Here is an 18,124-nt window from a genome sequence, read left to right as displayed (position 1 = left end):
GAAACCGCTGAAACAATGGTTCGTTTCAACATTATGACAAGAGTCGCAAAATGACAGGCATTAGGAAAGTTGTTCTTTTCCTGAACACCAACATATATGCAAGCTTAAGTGCTTTCACCTTGTGGATTTCCCCAGCCCTGAGGTGTAATAACTCAATGTTTAAATAGTCCTCCTCAGTGGCGTAGCTAGGTGGGGCCATGGGGGCCTGGGCCCCTGATTGGCTGGTACCCTGTTTTCAACAGTGGCCAATCCAGGTCACAATTACCTGACAGAAACCCAAAGAGCAGCAACACTCCATGCTATCAATCCTGGTGCAAGCAGTGGCTTCCCCATGTCCATCTCAATAACAGACTATGGACTTTTCCTCCAGGAACTTGTCCAAACCTTTTTTTTAATCCAGATACCACATCCTCCGGCAATGAGTTCCAGAGCTTAACTATTCATTGAGTAAAAAAATATTTGTTCTTAATTGGAACATTTTGCCAATAAACGCTGGCAGGGACTGATTGATTGTTTTAAGGATTTTCTGGATATGAACCACATGATAAGTTTTTAGACCTCTGATGAAGGCCAGTGCAGCCGAAACACAAGTCATGTCAGATCTTCTTTTCTGTAGTTTTTTTTTTTTTTTTTTTGAAGAGTCAATGAAAAGGATTTGGACACCATCTGTGAGAGGTTCCTTCTTTTTTGTCTCCTCTACTGTTTTGCACTTGGTTTCCGTTTAGCTGTTGTCAAGTGCATAACTGTGAGCAACCCCTGCAATAAGTGCTAGACACGCCCTGGACTTGTCCATGGCCCCTCTTTAGTTGTATGCTTTGGTTTCTGAGCACTAAAAGTCTATAAATAGTTATCAATCCAAATAAACTTGTCTGTTCAGGAAATCTTCACCATACAAACCACTCTTAAATTTTTGTACCAGTTAACGGAAGGAAAAGAGCCTCCGTTATTGCTGAGACTTCAACAGAATTCATTGGAACTGCATATTATAGCGTTCGCTGCTCAGCCGCATTCAATCATCGGCTCAAAAAACCTCCATATTGATTATATGTTTTTTCTTTATATATAAAATTCTCATTTCCTGAACAGATCCAATTGAAGACCCTTATATTTCAATCACCGAGAATGAGAGAGAGACTTATCTTATAATCGGACAAACCCAACGGAAGCCCATTTCACTACCCCTTCGTCAGGGGAAGTCCTCAATACTACTACTACTAATCATTTCTATAGCGCTACTAGACGTACGCAGCGCTGTCCGTCTCATTCTCAACAGAAGGGCTTGGACTGATCACTATTTACAGACTTGTAGTGGAAACGTTTTTCAATAATCATATTCTTCATTTTGTATTGAATTTTGAGCACGCAATTTGTAGAATATCGATATTCAGCCAGCGGCATTCAGCATTTTGCTTATCGTTGCTGGCATTAAACCCAGAAATGTAATGCTGGGCCATGTCTGGGCACCCGCACTGAATTTCTGGGTTTCTGGAGCTGGCTAACATATAGATGGTTAAGTGTGATATGCAGCACATAACCGGCTCTGGGTTACCGCATAAGCCCACTGTGGTCTTACCGCGTGCCAATCTGGAGTTACCGCCGGCCCAAGCACGCAGCATTTCCAGCGCTAGCGGAAATATTCCAAAAATATCTCCGCAGGCGCTAACCCAGTGGTAATTGGGCAGTTTCTACCTTATATGGTATTGAAGCCCTGCCCAGCGCATCCCAGCCCCACCGTTTTGAAGACAGCCAATTAGCAACAATTATTGGCGCTAACTGGAATTTATACATGTATCTTTATAGTCGTTATTCTATAAAGACGTGCGTGTAAATTTTTCCACATGGATCTGAAAAGAGGGAAAGTCAGGGGCGTTTCTAAGATTTGCGCGCAGTGTTATAGAATTCAGGGGCTCTGCAGGCGCAGGGATTTACATCAGGGCTCAGTTGGTGTAAATCCTCATGCCCAAAATTAGGTGCCCAACCTGGGCCCCATTTACAGAATTGAGTCCCAAACGTATGTTAAATATATACATGCTGAGAAGTAAAGGGAAAGGGAAGGGAAATGGGACTTGATATACTGCCTTTCTGAGGTTTTTGCAACTACATTCAAAGCGGTTTACATATATTCAGGTACTTATTTTGTAGTAGCGCTTTAGAAATTAGTAGTAGTAGTACCAGGGGCAATGGAGGGTTAAGTGACTTGCCCAGAGTCACAAGGAGTGGGAATCGAGCTCAGTTTCCCAGGATCAAAGTCCACTGCACTAACCACTAGGCTACTCCTCCACTAGCAACATTCCATGTAGAAGCCTGCCCTTGCAGATCAGCAATGCGGCCACGCAGGTTTCTGATTCTGTGAGTCTGACGTCCTGCACGTATGTGCAGGATGTCAGACTCACAGAAACAGAAGCCTGCGCAGCCGCTCAAATAATAGCAACAGAATCTCAGCCGCTCAATAATAGCAACATTCCATCTAGAATCTCCAATAGTAGCAACATTCCATCTAGAATCTCAAATAGGGAAAGGGAAATGGGACTTGATATACCACCTTTCTGAGGTTTTTGCAACTACATTCAAAGTGGTTTACATATATTCAGGTACTTATTTTGTACCAGGGGCAATGGAGGGTTAAGTGACTTGCCCAGAGTCACAAGGAGCTGCAGTGGGAATTGAACTCAGTTCCCCAGGATCAAAGTCCACTGCACTAACCACTAGGCTACTCCACCACTAGCAACATTCCATGTGGAACCTTAAATAGTAGCAACATTCCATGTAGAATTTCAAATAGGCTGGGATTCTGGAATCTTGCTATTCTTTGGGGTTCTACATGCAATGTTGCTACTTTCTAAGATTCTGCATGGAATCTTGTTAATGGGACTTGATATACCGCCTTTCTGTGGTTTTTGCAACTACATTCAAAGCAGTTTACATAGTATATTCAGGTACTTATTTGTACCAGGGGCAATGGAGGGTTAAGTGACTTGCCCAGAGTCACAAGGATCTGCAGTGGGAATTGAACTCAGTTCTCCAGGATCAAAGTCCACTGCACTAACCACTAGGTTACAGTAGGTAGAGCTTTAAACCAATTAGAAATCCATTTAAAGTGATATGCAAATTTTCAGCTGTGGCACTTATTCATTTTAGCCTGCAGAAAATACATCTACCTTTACTCATATTGTATGCATTTAAAGTTATTCCGGGCCACACATCTCAGTATGCCTGAAATACTGAATTTTGTAATGAGAGACAAATCCTTTCCTATATTTTTGTGTTCTTCATATGATAAGTCTGACTAATCAAAAGTAAATTTTAGGTGCCTTCGCTGGGTTAGATGTTACTCCTTGATGACTGCAACATAAGTGGACGATCCTCCTACCTCTCTTTGAAAGAAATTCCATGCGTGAGTTAACCACTGGTATCTAGGTAATCCATAGTTCGGCATCCTGGCTTTTAAGCTGACCATATCTGACCACTGAACTGGAACCTGAGAATGGCAAAGAATATAAAATTAACATTACTGAACCGTTCCAAGGAAAACCAACATACAGGAAACAGGTGAACGGGTGCATGCTGGGCTGGCATTCGGGTGGTGCAAACAGGGCAACTGACCTGGGCTCCCATGCTACAGGGGGACCTTAAGCCTGCTTAAAGCTGATGGAGATGCAGCCTGCCCCTGGACCCCAGCATATTTAACCTCGGCCCGGGGTGCAGGAAGCAGCCTTCAGATTTTTGTTTCAACAGAATAAAATCCTGTTAGGTTTCTCAGGTCAGCACTGAGGTCTCACGCACACCTGTGTGTTTTTTACCAAGTCGCATCAAAATTTCTGTGACTCACGATGACATTAATCTTTCAACATAACTGTAAAACAAATGCATTTTCAAGGACCTTTACCTTCAGCACTTTTGCTGACCACATATTATACACATTTTCCTACACCAGGTTTCCCATAACAAAGACAAAGTTTAAACTGTGTATATTCTTGTAGCTATAATCTCTTCATATTTTGTAACACAGTCACGGCCAGGGAAAATATTTCCTTTTCTATTAGGTCTATATTAATTTTCCTTATCAAATATTTCTTCTCTAGGGCTCTTTAGCTTGCAGAAAAGACGGCTGAGGGGAGATATGATAGAAGTCTATAAAATAATGAGTGGAGTAGGGCTGGTAGAAGTGAAGAATCTGTTTACTCTTTCCAAAATACTAGGACTAGGGGGCATGCAATGAAGCTACAAAGTAGTAAATTTAAAACAAATTGGAGAAACTTTTTCTTCACTCAGTGTGTAATTAAACTCTGCCATTCGTTGCCAGAGAATGTGGTAAAGGCCGTTGGCTTAGCGGGGTTTAAAAAAAAGGTTTGGATGGTTTCCTAAAAGGAAAAGTCCATAGACCATTATTAAAACGGACTTGGGGAAAATCCACTGCTTGATAAGCAGCATAAAATATTTTGTACTTCCCAGGTGTTTGTGACCTGGATTGGCCACTGTTGGAAACAGGATGCTGGGCTTGATGGACCTTTGGTCTGTCCCAGTATGGCAACACTTATATACTTAGGATTCTGAATGGAATCTTGCTACTCTTTGGGGTTCTACACAGAATGTTGCTATTGTTTGGGTTTCTGCCAGGTACTTGTGACCTGGATTGGCCACTGTTGGAAACAGGATGCTGGGCTTGATGGACCTTTGGTCTGTCCCAGTATGGCAATACTCATGTACTTATGTGGTTCCACACATAAACTCTGGTGAGTAACAAAATACAAATTCTTTAAACTGGCACCAAAGTATGATAAGCATATACTGAAAACGTGAAATCAGCGAACAGCCCAACAGCTGTCTTAAAGAGGATACTGTGATATGTGTTGAGATGTTGACCAGACTCAACTCTGCTATCATGGCAAAGTTTAAGCTATGGGATAATGCAAATTTATTTTAAAATGTCAGTGTTTCCAAAGGGTTCCTTTCACAAAACCGCGGTAATGATTCCCAAGCGGCAAACGCGACAAAACCCGTAGGAATTAAATGGGCTTCTTTGCATTTGCCGCTCCAGGAATCGCTACCATGGCTTTGTAAAAAGGAGCCCAAAGTGTCCATAAGCACGTATGGGGTTTACGCTTGGTGCAGAATAGACTGTTTACTTAGAAATCTGTCATCAAGTGCACGCTAAGGCATTATTTAGGAGTATTACCTCAATGGAAGGTGCAGAGCTGGTTACACACTCCTATTCCCTGGGCTCCGGAGGTGTTTCCTTTTGCCGCGAAAATAGACGGCATGCCCTCACCTCAGCACAAGTTGTTGAGGCAGGTGCTATGTGTTGCCCGAGTTACAATTGCGCAACACTGGAAACAGCAGGCAGTCCCTTCAGCTAAGAGATGGTATAATAAACTGAAATATGTGTGTGAGATGGAAAAGGCTGTTGGCAGCCAGAAAACACCAAACAGCTAAATGGCATGCAGTTTGGACATTTTTTGTTCATGATGTAAGTAATACCTAGAGAGTGAACTTGGTTTACAGAGTGAGCGGATCATAGAAGGACATTTACAAGAGACGGAAAGGGAGGGGGAGGGGGGATGAAGGGGAGGGGAGGTGATTTAGAGGAGGAGGGGGGTCCGGATACAGGGTTAAAAAAATTTTGTTATAAGAGAGTGAACTTGGTTTACAGAGTGAGCGGATCATAGAAGGACATTTACAAAAGACGGAAAGGGAGGGGGAGGGGGATGAAGGGGAGGGGAGGTGATTTAGAGGGGGAGGGGGGTCCGGATACAGGGTTAAAAAAATTTTGTTATAAGAGAGTGAACTTGGTTTACAGAGTGAGCGGATCATAGAAGGATATTTACAAGAGACGGAAAGGGAGGGGGAGGGGGGATGAAGGGGAAGGGAGGTGATTTAGAGGGGGAGGGGGTCCGGAAACAGGGTTAAAAAAATGTTGTTATAAGAGAGTGAACTTGGTTTTACAGAGTGAGCGGATCATAGAAGGACATTTACAAGAGACAGAAAGGGAGGGGAGGTGATTTAGAGGGGGAGGGGGGTCCGGATACAGGGTTAAAAAAATTTTGTTATAAGAGAGTGAACTTGGTTTACAGAGTGAGCGGATCATAGAAGGACATTTACAAGAGACGGAAAGGGAGGGGGAGGGGGGATGAAGGGGAGGGGAGGTGATTTAGAGGGGGAGGGGGGTTCGGAAACAGGGTTAAAAAAAATTTGTTGTTATAAAGGATTGAAGTTTGGTGAGGGTACATTTGATTATAATGTGGTTATTGAAAATTGTGTTGGCTGATCTTAAGCTTGATTGATTTCTGGAGTTGATGTGCAACGACAGTTTGACACATACTGTATGTTGTTTTATTTGTATTGTGACTACCAAATAAAGACTTCTTGCAAATAAAAAAAAAAAAGGAGTATTACCAAGCACTACTCACACCTATATGCCTAGTGCCCCCTCATGTTAAAGTCTGGGCTCCCCCAAAATGTCGTCTGACTACACCACTGCTTCAAGGGCACAAGAAAACACACTCCAGAGAGGAACAAAGTGGCCGCTTGGTTGGTGAACATTTCTTTCACGAGTAGAACATTTAAAGGGAACTTCAAAACGACAGCAAAATGCAAAGCATTTCAAACTGAATTGAATATTGTGCAGCAAAGACCTCCTGGAACTGTACTTCTTAAACCAGGTATAACTGCACGGTTTCTTCATATTAACCAGATGAGGAGACCACTCTCTTAACAAGTTTGCCACAGATATATTGCACGAGACCAGGAAAGTTATGTGCACAGCCTAAAACGTTTTTAGTTTGTTTTCCGATTTTTACAAGTTTTTCCCAATTTTAGAATGTTTTCTTAGTTCATTTCACACATTTGTTTCAACAGGAAAACGTTTAGCCACATACTGTAATCTGCTTAAGTCATTCGAGCAAAGATGTTGTTCCAGAAATTTCAAATTCAACTCAAAGCTCATATTTCACTCAGATGTTTAGATGCTGGACCTCAGATTTTGTGAAGAAAAAGTGTGTTTTAAACCTGTAAAATGTACTGGATATTTTCCTGCATTAATTATGTATTGAAGTATATTTCTCCTATTTGGCCAGCAGGTGGTGCTTTTTTGCTGTAAAGCTTTTATAGAGAAAAGAATGCTCTTTCTTTAGTTTAAGCACACAGATAGGAAGTAAGAAGCAGTATATACTTGAAAAACGTGTACTGAGCTCCGATTGGCCCAGGAGCTCATTTTCATTTGGCGAGAACTGGCTTTTGTACCAGTCTTAGCCAAGGAGAAAAGAGAGACAGATGGGGTGTATGTATGCTGCATTTCCTTCCCTTCTCCCACTCTCTGCATCTCTCCCCTCCCTTCCTGGCTCTGCAAAGCTCTCAAAATTCCCTTCCTCCCCCCGTACCTTAAAATCACCTCTAGTGTTTGCCTGGGCAGTACCAGCAGCAGCAGCAGCACTCAGACTACCTGCAGCCTTCACCGAGGTTTTCTCTCGGAACCGTTCCACCAGTGTTGCCAATTACCCAGTCCCCAAACCCACCCAAAAAGTTCACACCCCCGCCCCCGCCGTCATCAACCCCACCCCCACTGTCATCAGCTCCACCCCTGCAGTCATCAACCCCGCCTCCTCCATCATCAACCCCGCCCAAAACATCATCAAACCCCGCCCAAAATGTCATTAGCCCCACCCCTGCGACCCGAAAAAAACACACAAAAAACAGCACAAAACCCCCCAAAAAAGCCCAAAAACCCGCGACCCGCAGCGGACAAAAATTTCCCGCAGCGGGTCACGGAAAACCGCCCACCTGGCAACCTTGCGTTCCACCCTTCAGAAAACAGGAAGTTGCATCAGAAGGGGTGGGACAGTTCATAGAAAAAGCCAAGGTGCAGGCTACAGGCATCCAATGAGTGACACTACTGCTGCTAGGGCAAAGCCTGGAGGTGAGTTTAACACATGGGGGGGGGGGGGGGGGGGCAAGGGGGAGGAAGGGAATTATGAGAGCTTTGAGTGGTTGTGAAGGGAAGGGAGAGATGCAGCAGAAGGGAGGAGGGAATGGCAGGGGGTGCGTATGCAACACACGCACCTTGAATGGATATTCTATTGGTTTCAGGTGTACTAGCGTCTCTACCTCAGTGGTATTCATTAATTCCTCTTTTGGCTCCAAACCTCGTCCTTAAATGCTAATCTTCCTCTATTACAGATGGAAGATATTAGTCATAAGATTTTCTCTACATACTTAGCACTGTTTATCTGCTGCAAACGAAGCTATTTCTACGGGAGCTGTTAAATCTGTCTATGTGCCAAAACCTTACTCCCATGTACTTTGTTTGACAACACAACATCCTAGTGTGGTCTGGCACTCTCAGGCACGAGGATGCCTTATGGCTGCTTACTCTTCGGTGGCGCAACCGCTCTGCAATTGGAGGGATAGAGGACAGGATTTTATGCAACCCTCTGCAGTATCATTTCTGGTGCAAAATTGTTGCTGGTGAGGCCAGTAATTAATTTGGTGTTGGCACTGTATTTACACCAGAGGCCCGATATTCAGCCAGCGGCGATCAGCGTTTTGTTGACTGCAGCTGGCATCCCAGAAATTCTATGCCGGATCACGCCCACGCTCCGACATTGAATTTCTGGGTATATGGAGCCAGTGGAAATATAGCAGGTTAAGTGGGATATTCGGCACTTAACTGGCTATGATGAACCGCACAAAGATAGGACTGCATTCTACACGGTCCTTTTTTTGCTTTGGCCAAGTGCTTACTCTGCCCCAGAATGTCCCCAAAATAGCCAGTTTCACGTTGGGCGCTACATGGAGATGTTCAGTGGCAGTAGCCAGTTAAGTGCTGCTGAAAATGACCAGTTAGGCCCCAACAAGCAATTTAACTGGCCAGGAGCTGTTTCTGGCTGGTTAAATCGCTTTGAATTATCGACCCCCCCAGAATCCCTTCTTTCTCACTACCCTGGACTTGCTCCACAGCATCTTTCGGGTGCTTCAGACTCCAGCACTTGTTCATATCCCACCGCTCACAATTAACAGAGAACTGTATCAAACTAGCAGACAAACTTCTGAAGGATGGAGCAGTTTCAGAAATCATTTCGACACGAGTGCTCATAGTGCAGGAACCGCTAAGGAACTTGTTCCGACTTCAAATCTATGAGGCTGAAGGACTAGCCTAGTGTTAGAGCAAGAGGCTGAGAAGCAGGGAAGCCAGGGTTCAAATCCTACTGCTGGCTCCTTGTAACCTGGGATAAGTCACTTAATCCTCCACTGCAATATATAATGCAATAAAGTGCGCTCAGGCTTTGCGTAGGGTCAGCACAGCTTTAGCACACAATTTTCTGAGTGCACCAGTGGTGTAACTACGTGGGGCCAAAGGGGCCAGGGCCCCCCCCCAAAAAAAATTTCCTCTGGGCCCTTGGTTTTGCTGACAGGGGACCCCAACCCCCACCAGCTGAAGCATTGTCCAGCGCCAGTCTCCGACAGCGACGCGTTGCCTGTCCTGCTCTGTCTTCCCCTTACGTCCGGCATGCTCCTTTTAGTGAAACTGAGCATGCTCAATTTCACTAAAAGGAGCATGCAGGACATGAGGAGGGGAAGACAGAGCAGGGCAGGCAACACGGCGATGCTGGAGACCGGCGCTGGACAACACTTCAGCTGGAGGGGGTTGGGGACCCCCCGCCAGCCAAGGTATTTGCTGCAGCAGTGGGTGGAAAGCAGCAGGGCGGTGGGGGGCATCAGCGAGGCGGCAGACCAGAATGTGCTCCCCCCCCCTCACCTCAGGCTCTGGCCCCCTCCCACGGTGAGGTCTGGCTACTCCCCTGGAGTGCACAATGCAGAAACAGGTTTTGGGCACAAACTAACTCTGCACAAAGCCTTGAGTGCATACTCACATTCCAACTTCTGTGGAAAAGAAGACACCAGAAACTACTGCAATCTGTATTCCTGTATGGACAATCCCCAAACAACAGGCTGAAATTATGTGAATGCAGCATCCCATAAACTGAAACAATGGACATTACCCAAAATAACAGAAGTTTGACCGTAGGCCCTGCTAAAAGCAAAATGCAACCTGTGCTCGGTTAAAGACATCAGTCGGCCTGTCAGAATCTTTTTCACTCAGAGTTCTGGTTTCCTTTTTCTCACTTACTGTAATTTCCTGCTCGTAGGTCCAGACGCCGCATGACAGTTCCACACAAAAAATCACCAGCAAACTCCCGAAGTACTGCAGACAGACAAAGGATAACCTAATTCAGACAGGAAGGTTCACCCTCACACAACAGGGCAATTACAGAAGAACAGCAGGCATGTGTAATCTCTGAAGCTGGAAAGAAGCTAAGGAGTCAATAGTCAAAAACCTTTATATCCGCTTCACTTTCAGAAGTTAACTGAGTAAATGTTTGTTTTTAAATTTCCCAGGCTGCTACACAGATAGCTTTTGTCTGGACACCTTGATGCCTAGCCAAAAGCTCTTCACTTTAAATAAAGACAACTGGGAGACATGGCAGGGGTCAGTTTAAACCAACAGCGTAACCAGACGGCAAATTTTGGGCAGACATGAAATTTCTTCTCTGCCCCCTCACCCCCCCTCCCAACTCAACATCTAAATAACAGTTGGCAGGGATCCCCAAGCCCCACCAGCTGAAGACCTCCTCCGAAGGCGCTCGGCAGTTGGTGACAGTTTACCTGAGCCGCCAATGCCATCAGCTCGCACATGCTCAGTTCTTGCGCATACACAAAAACTGAGCGTGTGCGGGATGCTAAGGTTTGCAGCCTAGGAACACTGCTAAGAGATCTGGATATTTTTATCTGGCTATAATCAATGGTACTGGCTTACCAGAATATCTTTTTTAACTATCCAGCTAAAGACAGACAGATAATTGTATCTTTCAGCTGAATTTGGCTCTAAAGAGTTTTGCGTGAAATTTGAAAATTATAAATTATACAGATGAGTCTTCAGTAATTCCAAATTGACATCCTATATAATAATTCTCAACGCCAACATTCTATGCGTCTGCCTGCCTGTGTCCGTAACTTTCTTCACAGATGGGCTCCGAAGCCCAGAGGGTTGACGGCGGGAAGGGGGGCTCGAGAGAGTCGCGGCAGGGGGGTCCAGGGGTCAGGAACTCCGAGGGGGGGTCGAGAAATTGGAGGAAGGGGGTCTGCAAATCTGAGGGAGGGAGGCAGGGTCTGGAACTCAGAGAGCGGGAGGGGTCTGGAATTCGGAAGGAGGGAGGGAGGGGGGGTCTGGAACTGGGAGGGGACGGGGGTCTGGAACTTGGAGGAGGAGACGAGAGGGGAGGAGGGGGAATGCACCACCTGCACAAAAACGTTAAAAAAAAAGAAAAAATGGGGGGACGACCATAGAACTTGGAGGGAGGGAGAGGGAACGACGACCCTGGAACACGGAGGAAGGGGGGACAATGGAATTGGGTGGGAGGGAGGGGCCCCAGGTACACACACTCTCTCTCACAGACACACTTGTACCCAGTCTCACTCTCTCTGTCACACACACACACACACACACACACACACACACACACACACACTCGCAGATTCACTCTCTCTCTCTCTCACACAGTCACTCGCACACACACTCTCTCAAGCATACACACTCCGAGGAAAACCTTGCTAGCGCCCGTTTCAATTGTGTCAGAAACAGGCCTTTTTTACTAGTTTTACATAAACACAAAGCCTGAAAGAATCTGTTCCTTATAGCCCACCTGGACTCTGATTCAAAGAGTTTTCGGCTTTAGGTTAGCAGAAAAGGCTCACTGCTAGCAAGTTAAGGGCTTCACTTCCAGTCAGGGGTCACCCAAGCTTCATCTTCTAAATGCACCAAGATGCAGTTGCAGAAGCTCATTTCTTCAGTAATCATACTCTAAACCTGAATCCTAAATGTAATTAATTTAACTACACATTTATAACCCACTTAACCATCTTCATAGCTCAAGACGGGGCACAAACAAGATCTTCAAAAGATTACAGAAAAATAACGACAAAAGCATCAGCCTTTCATTTTACCAATGCAAGTTCAGGGCGAGTTATATATTCAGGTACAGTGTAGTTGGTAGGTCCCTGCCCAAGAGAGCTTACAAACTAAGGGACTCTTTTACAACGTTGCTGTAAAGCACTATACGTGCTTACTGCAGCACAAATGGTGTACCACAGGGTGCACTGAGGCTTCCCGTAGTAATTTCAGGATGTAAGCGCACTAGTCATGCCATGAAAAATGTAATTAATTTTTTCACAGTGGGGGTGTGTCTGGCGGAGGAGAGTGGGCGTGTTCTCCGCTAACCAGTTAGCACAGCTACACAGGGCCGCCGAGAGGGGGGGCAGGGGGGACAAAATTCCCCGGGCCTCCAAGGGGGGCCCGGTGCCACAATCCCCGATCTCACCCGCCCTCGGCCCCATCCCTGAAATTGCCACGCCGCGGTCCCCACCCGCCCCCTCCGTCCGCCACCAGGCCAGGCCTCCTGCATTGAAATCATCACAGCGCCTCACCTGTCACTCCGTGACTGAAAGCGCAGCAGCGGCAGATCAGATCCGCCTCCCTTTTGGCCTTTCCTCCCTATGTCCTGCCCTCGTCTGATGTAACTTCCGCGAGGGTGGGACACTGGGAGGGAAGGCCCGAAGGGAGGCGAATCCGATCTGCTGCTGCTGCGCTTTCAGTCACGTGCAGGACGTCAGACTCACAGAAGCAGAAGCCTGCGCGGCCACATTGGTGATCTGCAAGGGCTGACTTCTACATGGAATGTTGCTAGTGGAAAAGCAACATTCCATGTAGAATCTCAAATAGTAGCAACAGTGGAGGAGTGGCCTAGTGGTTAGGGTGGTGGACTTTGGTACTGAGGAACTGAGTTCGATTCCCACTTCAGGCACAGGCAGCTCCTTGTGACTCTGGGCAAGTCACTTAACCCTCCATTGCCCCAGGTACAAATAAGTACCTGTATACAATATGTAAGCCGCATTGAGCCTGCCATGAGTGGGAAAGCGCGGGGTACAAATGTAATAAAAACAAAAAATAAATAAGAATGCGTTAAGGCCACTTTTTTTTATCACTGTTTGGTAAAAGGGACCCTAAGTTGCACTTGAGTCAATGGAGAGTGAAGTGACTTATCCAAGATCACAGAGAACATCAGTAGAAAAAGCAGGTCTCAAACCATGACTTCGCTGGTTCTCAGCCTGCAGCTCTCACCACGAGACTCTTTTATTTATTTATTTATTTACATTTGTACCCCGCGCTTTCCCACTCATCGCAGGCTCAATGCGGCTTACACACCGTGTTTCCCCAAAAATAAGACACTGTCTTATATTAATTTTTGCCCCCCAAAATGCGCTAGGTCTTATTTTCAGGGGCTGTCTTATTTTTCGGGGAAACATCGGGGTTGGCCCGCCCGCCCTCCGTCGCTCCCGGAACTAACCTTAAATGCCTCCTTTCACCTTTGCAGCAAGCAGCAGCAGGGCAGGCCACTCCTTCCTTCGGTGTCCCGCCCTCGCCTGACGTAACGTCCGCGAGGGTGGGGCACGGAAGGAAGGAGAGGTCTGCCCTGCTGCTGCTTGCTGCGAAGGTGAAAGGAGGCGTTTAAGGTTAGTTCTGGGAGCGATGGAGGGTGGGTGGAGGGGGGGCCCGGTGACCTCGGGTGGGGGGGGGGCGGCATGGGGGGGGGCCTTGCTTTCAAACAAAATTTGCTAGGTCTTACTTTCGGGGGAGGCCTTATATCTACCAATTCAGGAAAACCTCTACTAGGTCTTATTTTTAGGGGATGTCTTACTTTCGTGGAAACAGGGTAGTAACAAGAGAATACAATCTATAGTATCAAAATCAACAAAGGAGGTATGTGATAGGACAAATAAACAAGGAGTAAATGGGATAAAAGAGGTATAAGAGAAAGGATAGGGATAGGGATAGATAAGGAGATGGGGCGATAAAGGAGAAGTTGGGAAGAGCATGGAGGGTAAGAAGGTTGGTAGGAGATATTTTCTGAGTCATTGTTGTTAATGATTAGTTGAACCGGTAAATAGATGGATTGTTTATGTTTGCTTATGGTATGTCAAGTCATTCGGGTAAACCTGTTTGAATAGATGGGTTTTCAATAGTTTCCTAAAGGGAAGATATTCACTAATTGACCGAATGTATCTGGGTAGCGCATTCCAGAGTTGGGATCCCAGGTAGGGGATCTTCCGCTCCAAAGTCATAAAAAAATTCCAGTTTTAAATGATGGTGTCTGGTGATATGTTGAGGGGTTCACATGAAGACATGAACCAATGGGTATCACACTTATAAACTAAATTCTACAAAACGGGAAAACTTAAAGAAAGTCTCAATGTAAATCTCAAAATACATTATATCTAAGAGACTACAAATAAAATTTACTGAAAAAAATGTTTGGCATTTGTGCTCAGAATTTGCGAAGCATAGCCAAAGAGTGGACAAACTTTCACTTTCCAATCATCGCACCTCCCATATAACCGGCCTTTCCAATTTTTTTCAATCAACTTCAGTTCTACCATCAAAAGTTACAGTTTAAATTTCTCAAGAATCTCTACAAGACTCCATGTTTCGCTGCAACTGCATCTGCAGGAGATTCTATCCTTATTCAATGTCTCCAAGAAATCATGAGCGGTGACACTAGGAAAGGGAACCCAAAAAATGGCATCCCTCTGTGCATTTATCTTTGTGGTCCATCTTCGAAAAAAAAAAAGTCCAAGTGCAAAACACACAGAATCAAGCCATTAGGATGTAAGAGGAGTCAGCAATCTTAGTAGACTGGCCACACAGACATCCCAGGAGAGCAATGAGGCACCCTAGGGTGCACTGCTTTGGACTTCATGTTAAAAGCTCCCAGGTACACATCTCACCATTACTCCCTCCCCCCTTATCTTGACTGTTGAACCCTCCAAAACCCACCGCCCACAACTGTAGACCACTACAATAGCCCTTATGGATGAAGGGGTCACCTATATGTGGGTACAGTAGGTTCTTGGTGAGTTCTAGAGGGCTCACAGTTTCCACCACAAGTGTGACAGGTAGAGTGGAGTGAGATATGGGCCTGGGTCCCCTTCTCTACAGTGCACTGCACCAACCACTACACTACTCCGGGGATCTACTTGCTGCTCTAATAGAACTGGATATAACATCTGTAGACGCCTTAGAGGCTGGTAAGTACTATTTTTATTCACATCTTTGGGAGTAAGGGATTCCTTCCAGCCAGGGGTGTAGCTACTATGGGGCCACGGGGGCCTGGGCCCCCATAGATTTGGCCCTGGACCCCCCTGCCGCAACCCTCTCGACCCCCCTTCACGCCGCGTACCTTTGCTGGCGGGGGAGGGTTGCACAGAAACTTGATCAGATCATTCAGCAAGCAACGCCACGCAGCCGAGGAGAGGACTTTGGCTGGCGGGGGATGGGGTCCCCAGCCAGCAAAGGTACGCGACGGGAGAGGTTTGGCGGCGGGAAGGGGGCGGTCGAGAAGGCTACAGCGGCAGCGGTGGCGGGTGAAAGTTGTTGGAGGCGGCGGGCGAGGGGGGGGTTCGGCGGCGCCAGGGGGGGCTAAAATGTGCCCCCTCACCTCAGGCTCTGAACCCCCCTCCCGTCGAAGTCTGGCTATGCCCCTGCTTCCAGCGGTCATCTGGTCATTTAGCCCACCTTTTTGTACCTTATTCATTCTAGAAACAAGTCTAGATCAAAACATTGACGTTTTAGCCCTAGACGTTTTCATTTTGCTTCATTATGGCTACAAAGTTTCCAAGTGTTAGGAATGCCCTAGAGCTCATCCTAATTCCTCCCTTGAAATGCCCCGACATGCCCCCCTTGTGATCTGAATGCACTGCAGACAAATTGCATAAATAAACATCTGCTAAATAAATTTTGAAAATACCGATTTGGACATTTTGTGAAGAAATTTGTCCAAATGCTGCTTTTTGACACTTTTTGGATGTTTTCCTCTGTCGAAAATGAGTCCCATAAGTCTCTTAGATATAGTTTATTATCACAGATGTATGACACAAACTGAGAAAGGCAGTGCAAGGCAACTTAGGACACACCTTTCACAAAGTAAAACCAGGATATCTAAAAACTGATCCTCATTATTCTACACACAGGGAATTCTGATACAATATCCTGCTGAGATGTGAAGTAGGAAGACCAGGGGTTCTCAACTCATCCTCAGGACACATCTGAGCCCATCAGGTTTTTGAGACATCCACAATAAATATGCAGGAGATAAATCTGCATACAATATCTCTCCTCTGTATTCAGATCTGTCTCATGCATTTTTATTATCCTGGTCCCCAAGACTTGGTTGAAAATCAGTGAATAAGGCAAGATGTGCCCACAGGATGAGTGAAAGAGTCCACAGGAGACTAAGAAGATTCATTCATGAATTAAATATAGAAAAAAATAAATTTAAAGAAACAGAGAGGTCAGCAAAAAAGGGATTTCTCTCATTTGTAGATCATGCTCAAAGCTATAAATATACCGATGGAGATGTCCCTGGCAGATGCAGCATGAGAGAGGTATTTAAAATGGCCACAAAAACAGCACTCAAATGCTATTTAAATCATACTCAGATTTCTCTAAGTCTATCTTTATAAACGGAGGAAAAAGACCTCAAATGGCCCTGCTTGGCAGCAAGTGAATTTTCTTTAGTGCCGGTGTCGTCATCAGCGTAAAAAACCTCCAAAACTGTAATTTTTTCTTTATTTTATTCATATACTAGTAAAAAAGGCCCATTTCTGAAAGAAATGAAACGGGCGCTAGCAAGGTTTTCCTCAGAGTGTGTATGTTTGAAAGAGTGTGTGTGAGAGTGACTGTGAGAGCAAGAGAGTGAATGTGCAAGTGTGTGTGTGTGTGACAGAGAGAGAGTGAGACTGGGTGCGAGTGTGTCTGTGAGAGACAGAGTGTGTGTGTGAGATTGAGAGTGTGTGCCACCCCCCCTTCCTCCCTCCCTCCGAGTTCCAGGGTCCCCCTTCCCTCCCTCCCTCCCAGTTCCAGGGTCGTCATCCCTCCCTCCCTCCCTCCCAGTTCCAGGGTCGTCATCCCTCCCTTCCTCCCTTCCAGTTCCAGGCCTCCTCCCTACGAAGTTTGAAAGTCAGCTTTTGTTTTTTTTGTTTGTTGTTACATTTGTACCCCGCACTTTTTCCCACTCATGGCAGGCTCAATGCGGCAGGCAATAGAGGGTTAAGTGACTTGCCCTCGTTGGGGTTACGGTGGCCGCCAGCAGTGGTAAAAGGCGTGCAGGCTTGGCCCTTTTCTCTCTCTCAGCTGTGGTCCCGCCCTCATTTCCTGTTTCCGCAAGGGCGGGACCACAGCTGAAAGAGAGAAAAGGGCCTAGGCTGCACGCCTTTTACCGCTGCTGGCGGCCGCCGTAACCCTGACTTGGTAAGTGAAGATGGAACGACCGGCACCAATACCTGAGCGGGAAGCAAGAGGGACGTGGGGTTGCGGAGGAGAGCGGCAGTGATGTATAGTCCGAAGACAGCGAGACAGAGGCGACCACAGTAACATCTCCTGACGTCAGGCACGCAGGCTTCTACTGTGGGAGAGTGATGTCAGGAGATGGTTACGAACACAGGTAGCCTCATTGGAACGTTGGAGGAGCAAATTATATTATATATATTGTGCACTCTGATTTCTATGTGTTATTCAAATCTTCATTGTTTATGTTATTTCATATAATTATAAAATTAAGCCCTTAGCATCATTCTTGTGCCCAAAGGGGCTCTCTGTTTCACTGTTTGATTAGCTTCTTCAGGGCACTGGCTGTTCATATCATACCGCTTAACTCCGTCTTAATCCCGGTTTCAAACCCGGCGCTTACTGGCTTCTTCGCGCTGACCTAAATTGGGCTTAAGACGGAGTTAAGTGATGTGATATGAGCCCTTTGCCCCCCTGAAGAAGCTAATCAAAAAGTGAGACGGAGAGCCCCGTTGGGCACAAGAATGATGCTAAGGGCTTAATTTTATAATTATATGAAATAACATAAACAATACTTTATGAAGATTTGAATAACACATGGAAACCAGAGTGCACAATATATATGGATAAAATAAAGAAAAAAATCGGAGTATGATTTAAATAGCATTTGAATCAGTGGCATAGCTATGTGGCGCCTGAGGGGGCCTGGGCCCCTGTAGATTTCACCCTGGC

The 18,124-nt window shown here is 45.9% G+C and overlaps 1 protein-coding gene across 2 annotated transcripts in view; it reads right to left on the bottom strand.

Annotated features, from left to right (window-relative positions):
• The window catches only part of TSPAN12 (tetraspanin 12), a 73,034-nt gene that overhangs the window by 20,309 nt on the left and 34,601 nt on the right, over window positions 1–18,124 (bottom strand). For both annotated transcript variants that reach the window (XM_030216147.1, XM_030216148.1), the window contains exons 5-6: window positions 10,124–10,198; window positions 3,371–3,478 (exon numbers count right to left, since the gene is read on the bottom strand). In XM_030216147.1, the coding sequence (XP_030072007.1) occupies window positions 3,371–3,478; window positions 10,124–10,198 (183 nt within the window). The remainder of the gene's footprint in view (window positions 1–3,370; window positions 3,479–10,123; window positions 10,199–18,124) is intronic.

This window comes from Microcaecilia unicolor, chromosome 10, assembly GCF_901765095.1.
Source record: "Microcaecilia unicolor chromosome 10, aMicUni1.1, whole genome shotgun sequence".
NCBI classification, from domain to species: Eukaryota; Metazoa; Chordata; class Amphibia; order Gymnophiona; family Siphonopidae; genus Microcaecilia; species Microcaecilia unicolor.
This window is presented reverse-complemented; position numbering and strand designations above follow the sequence as displayed.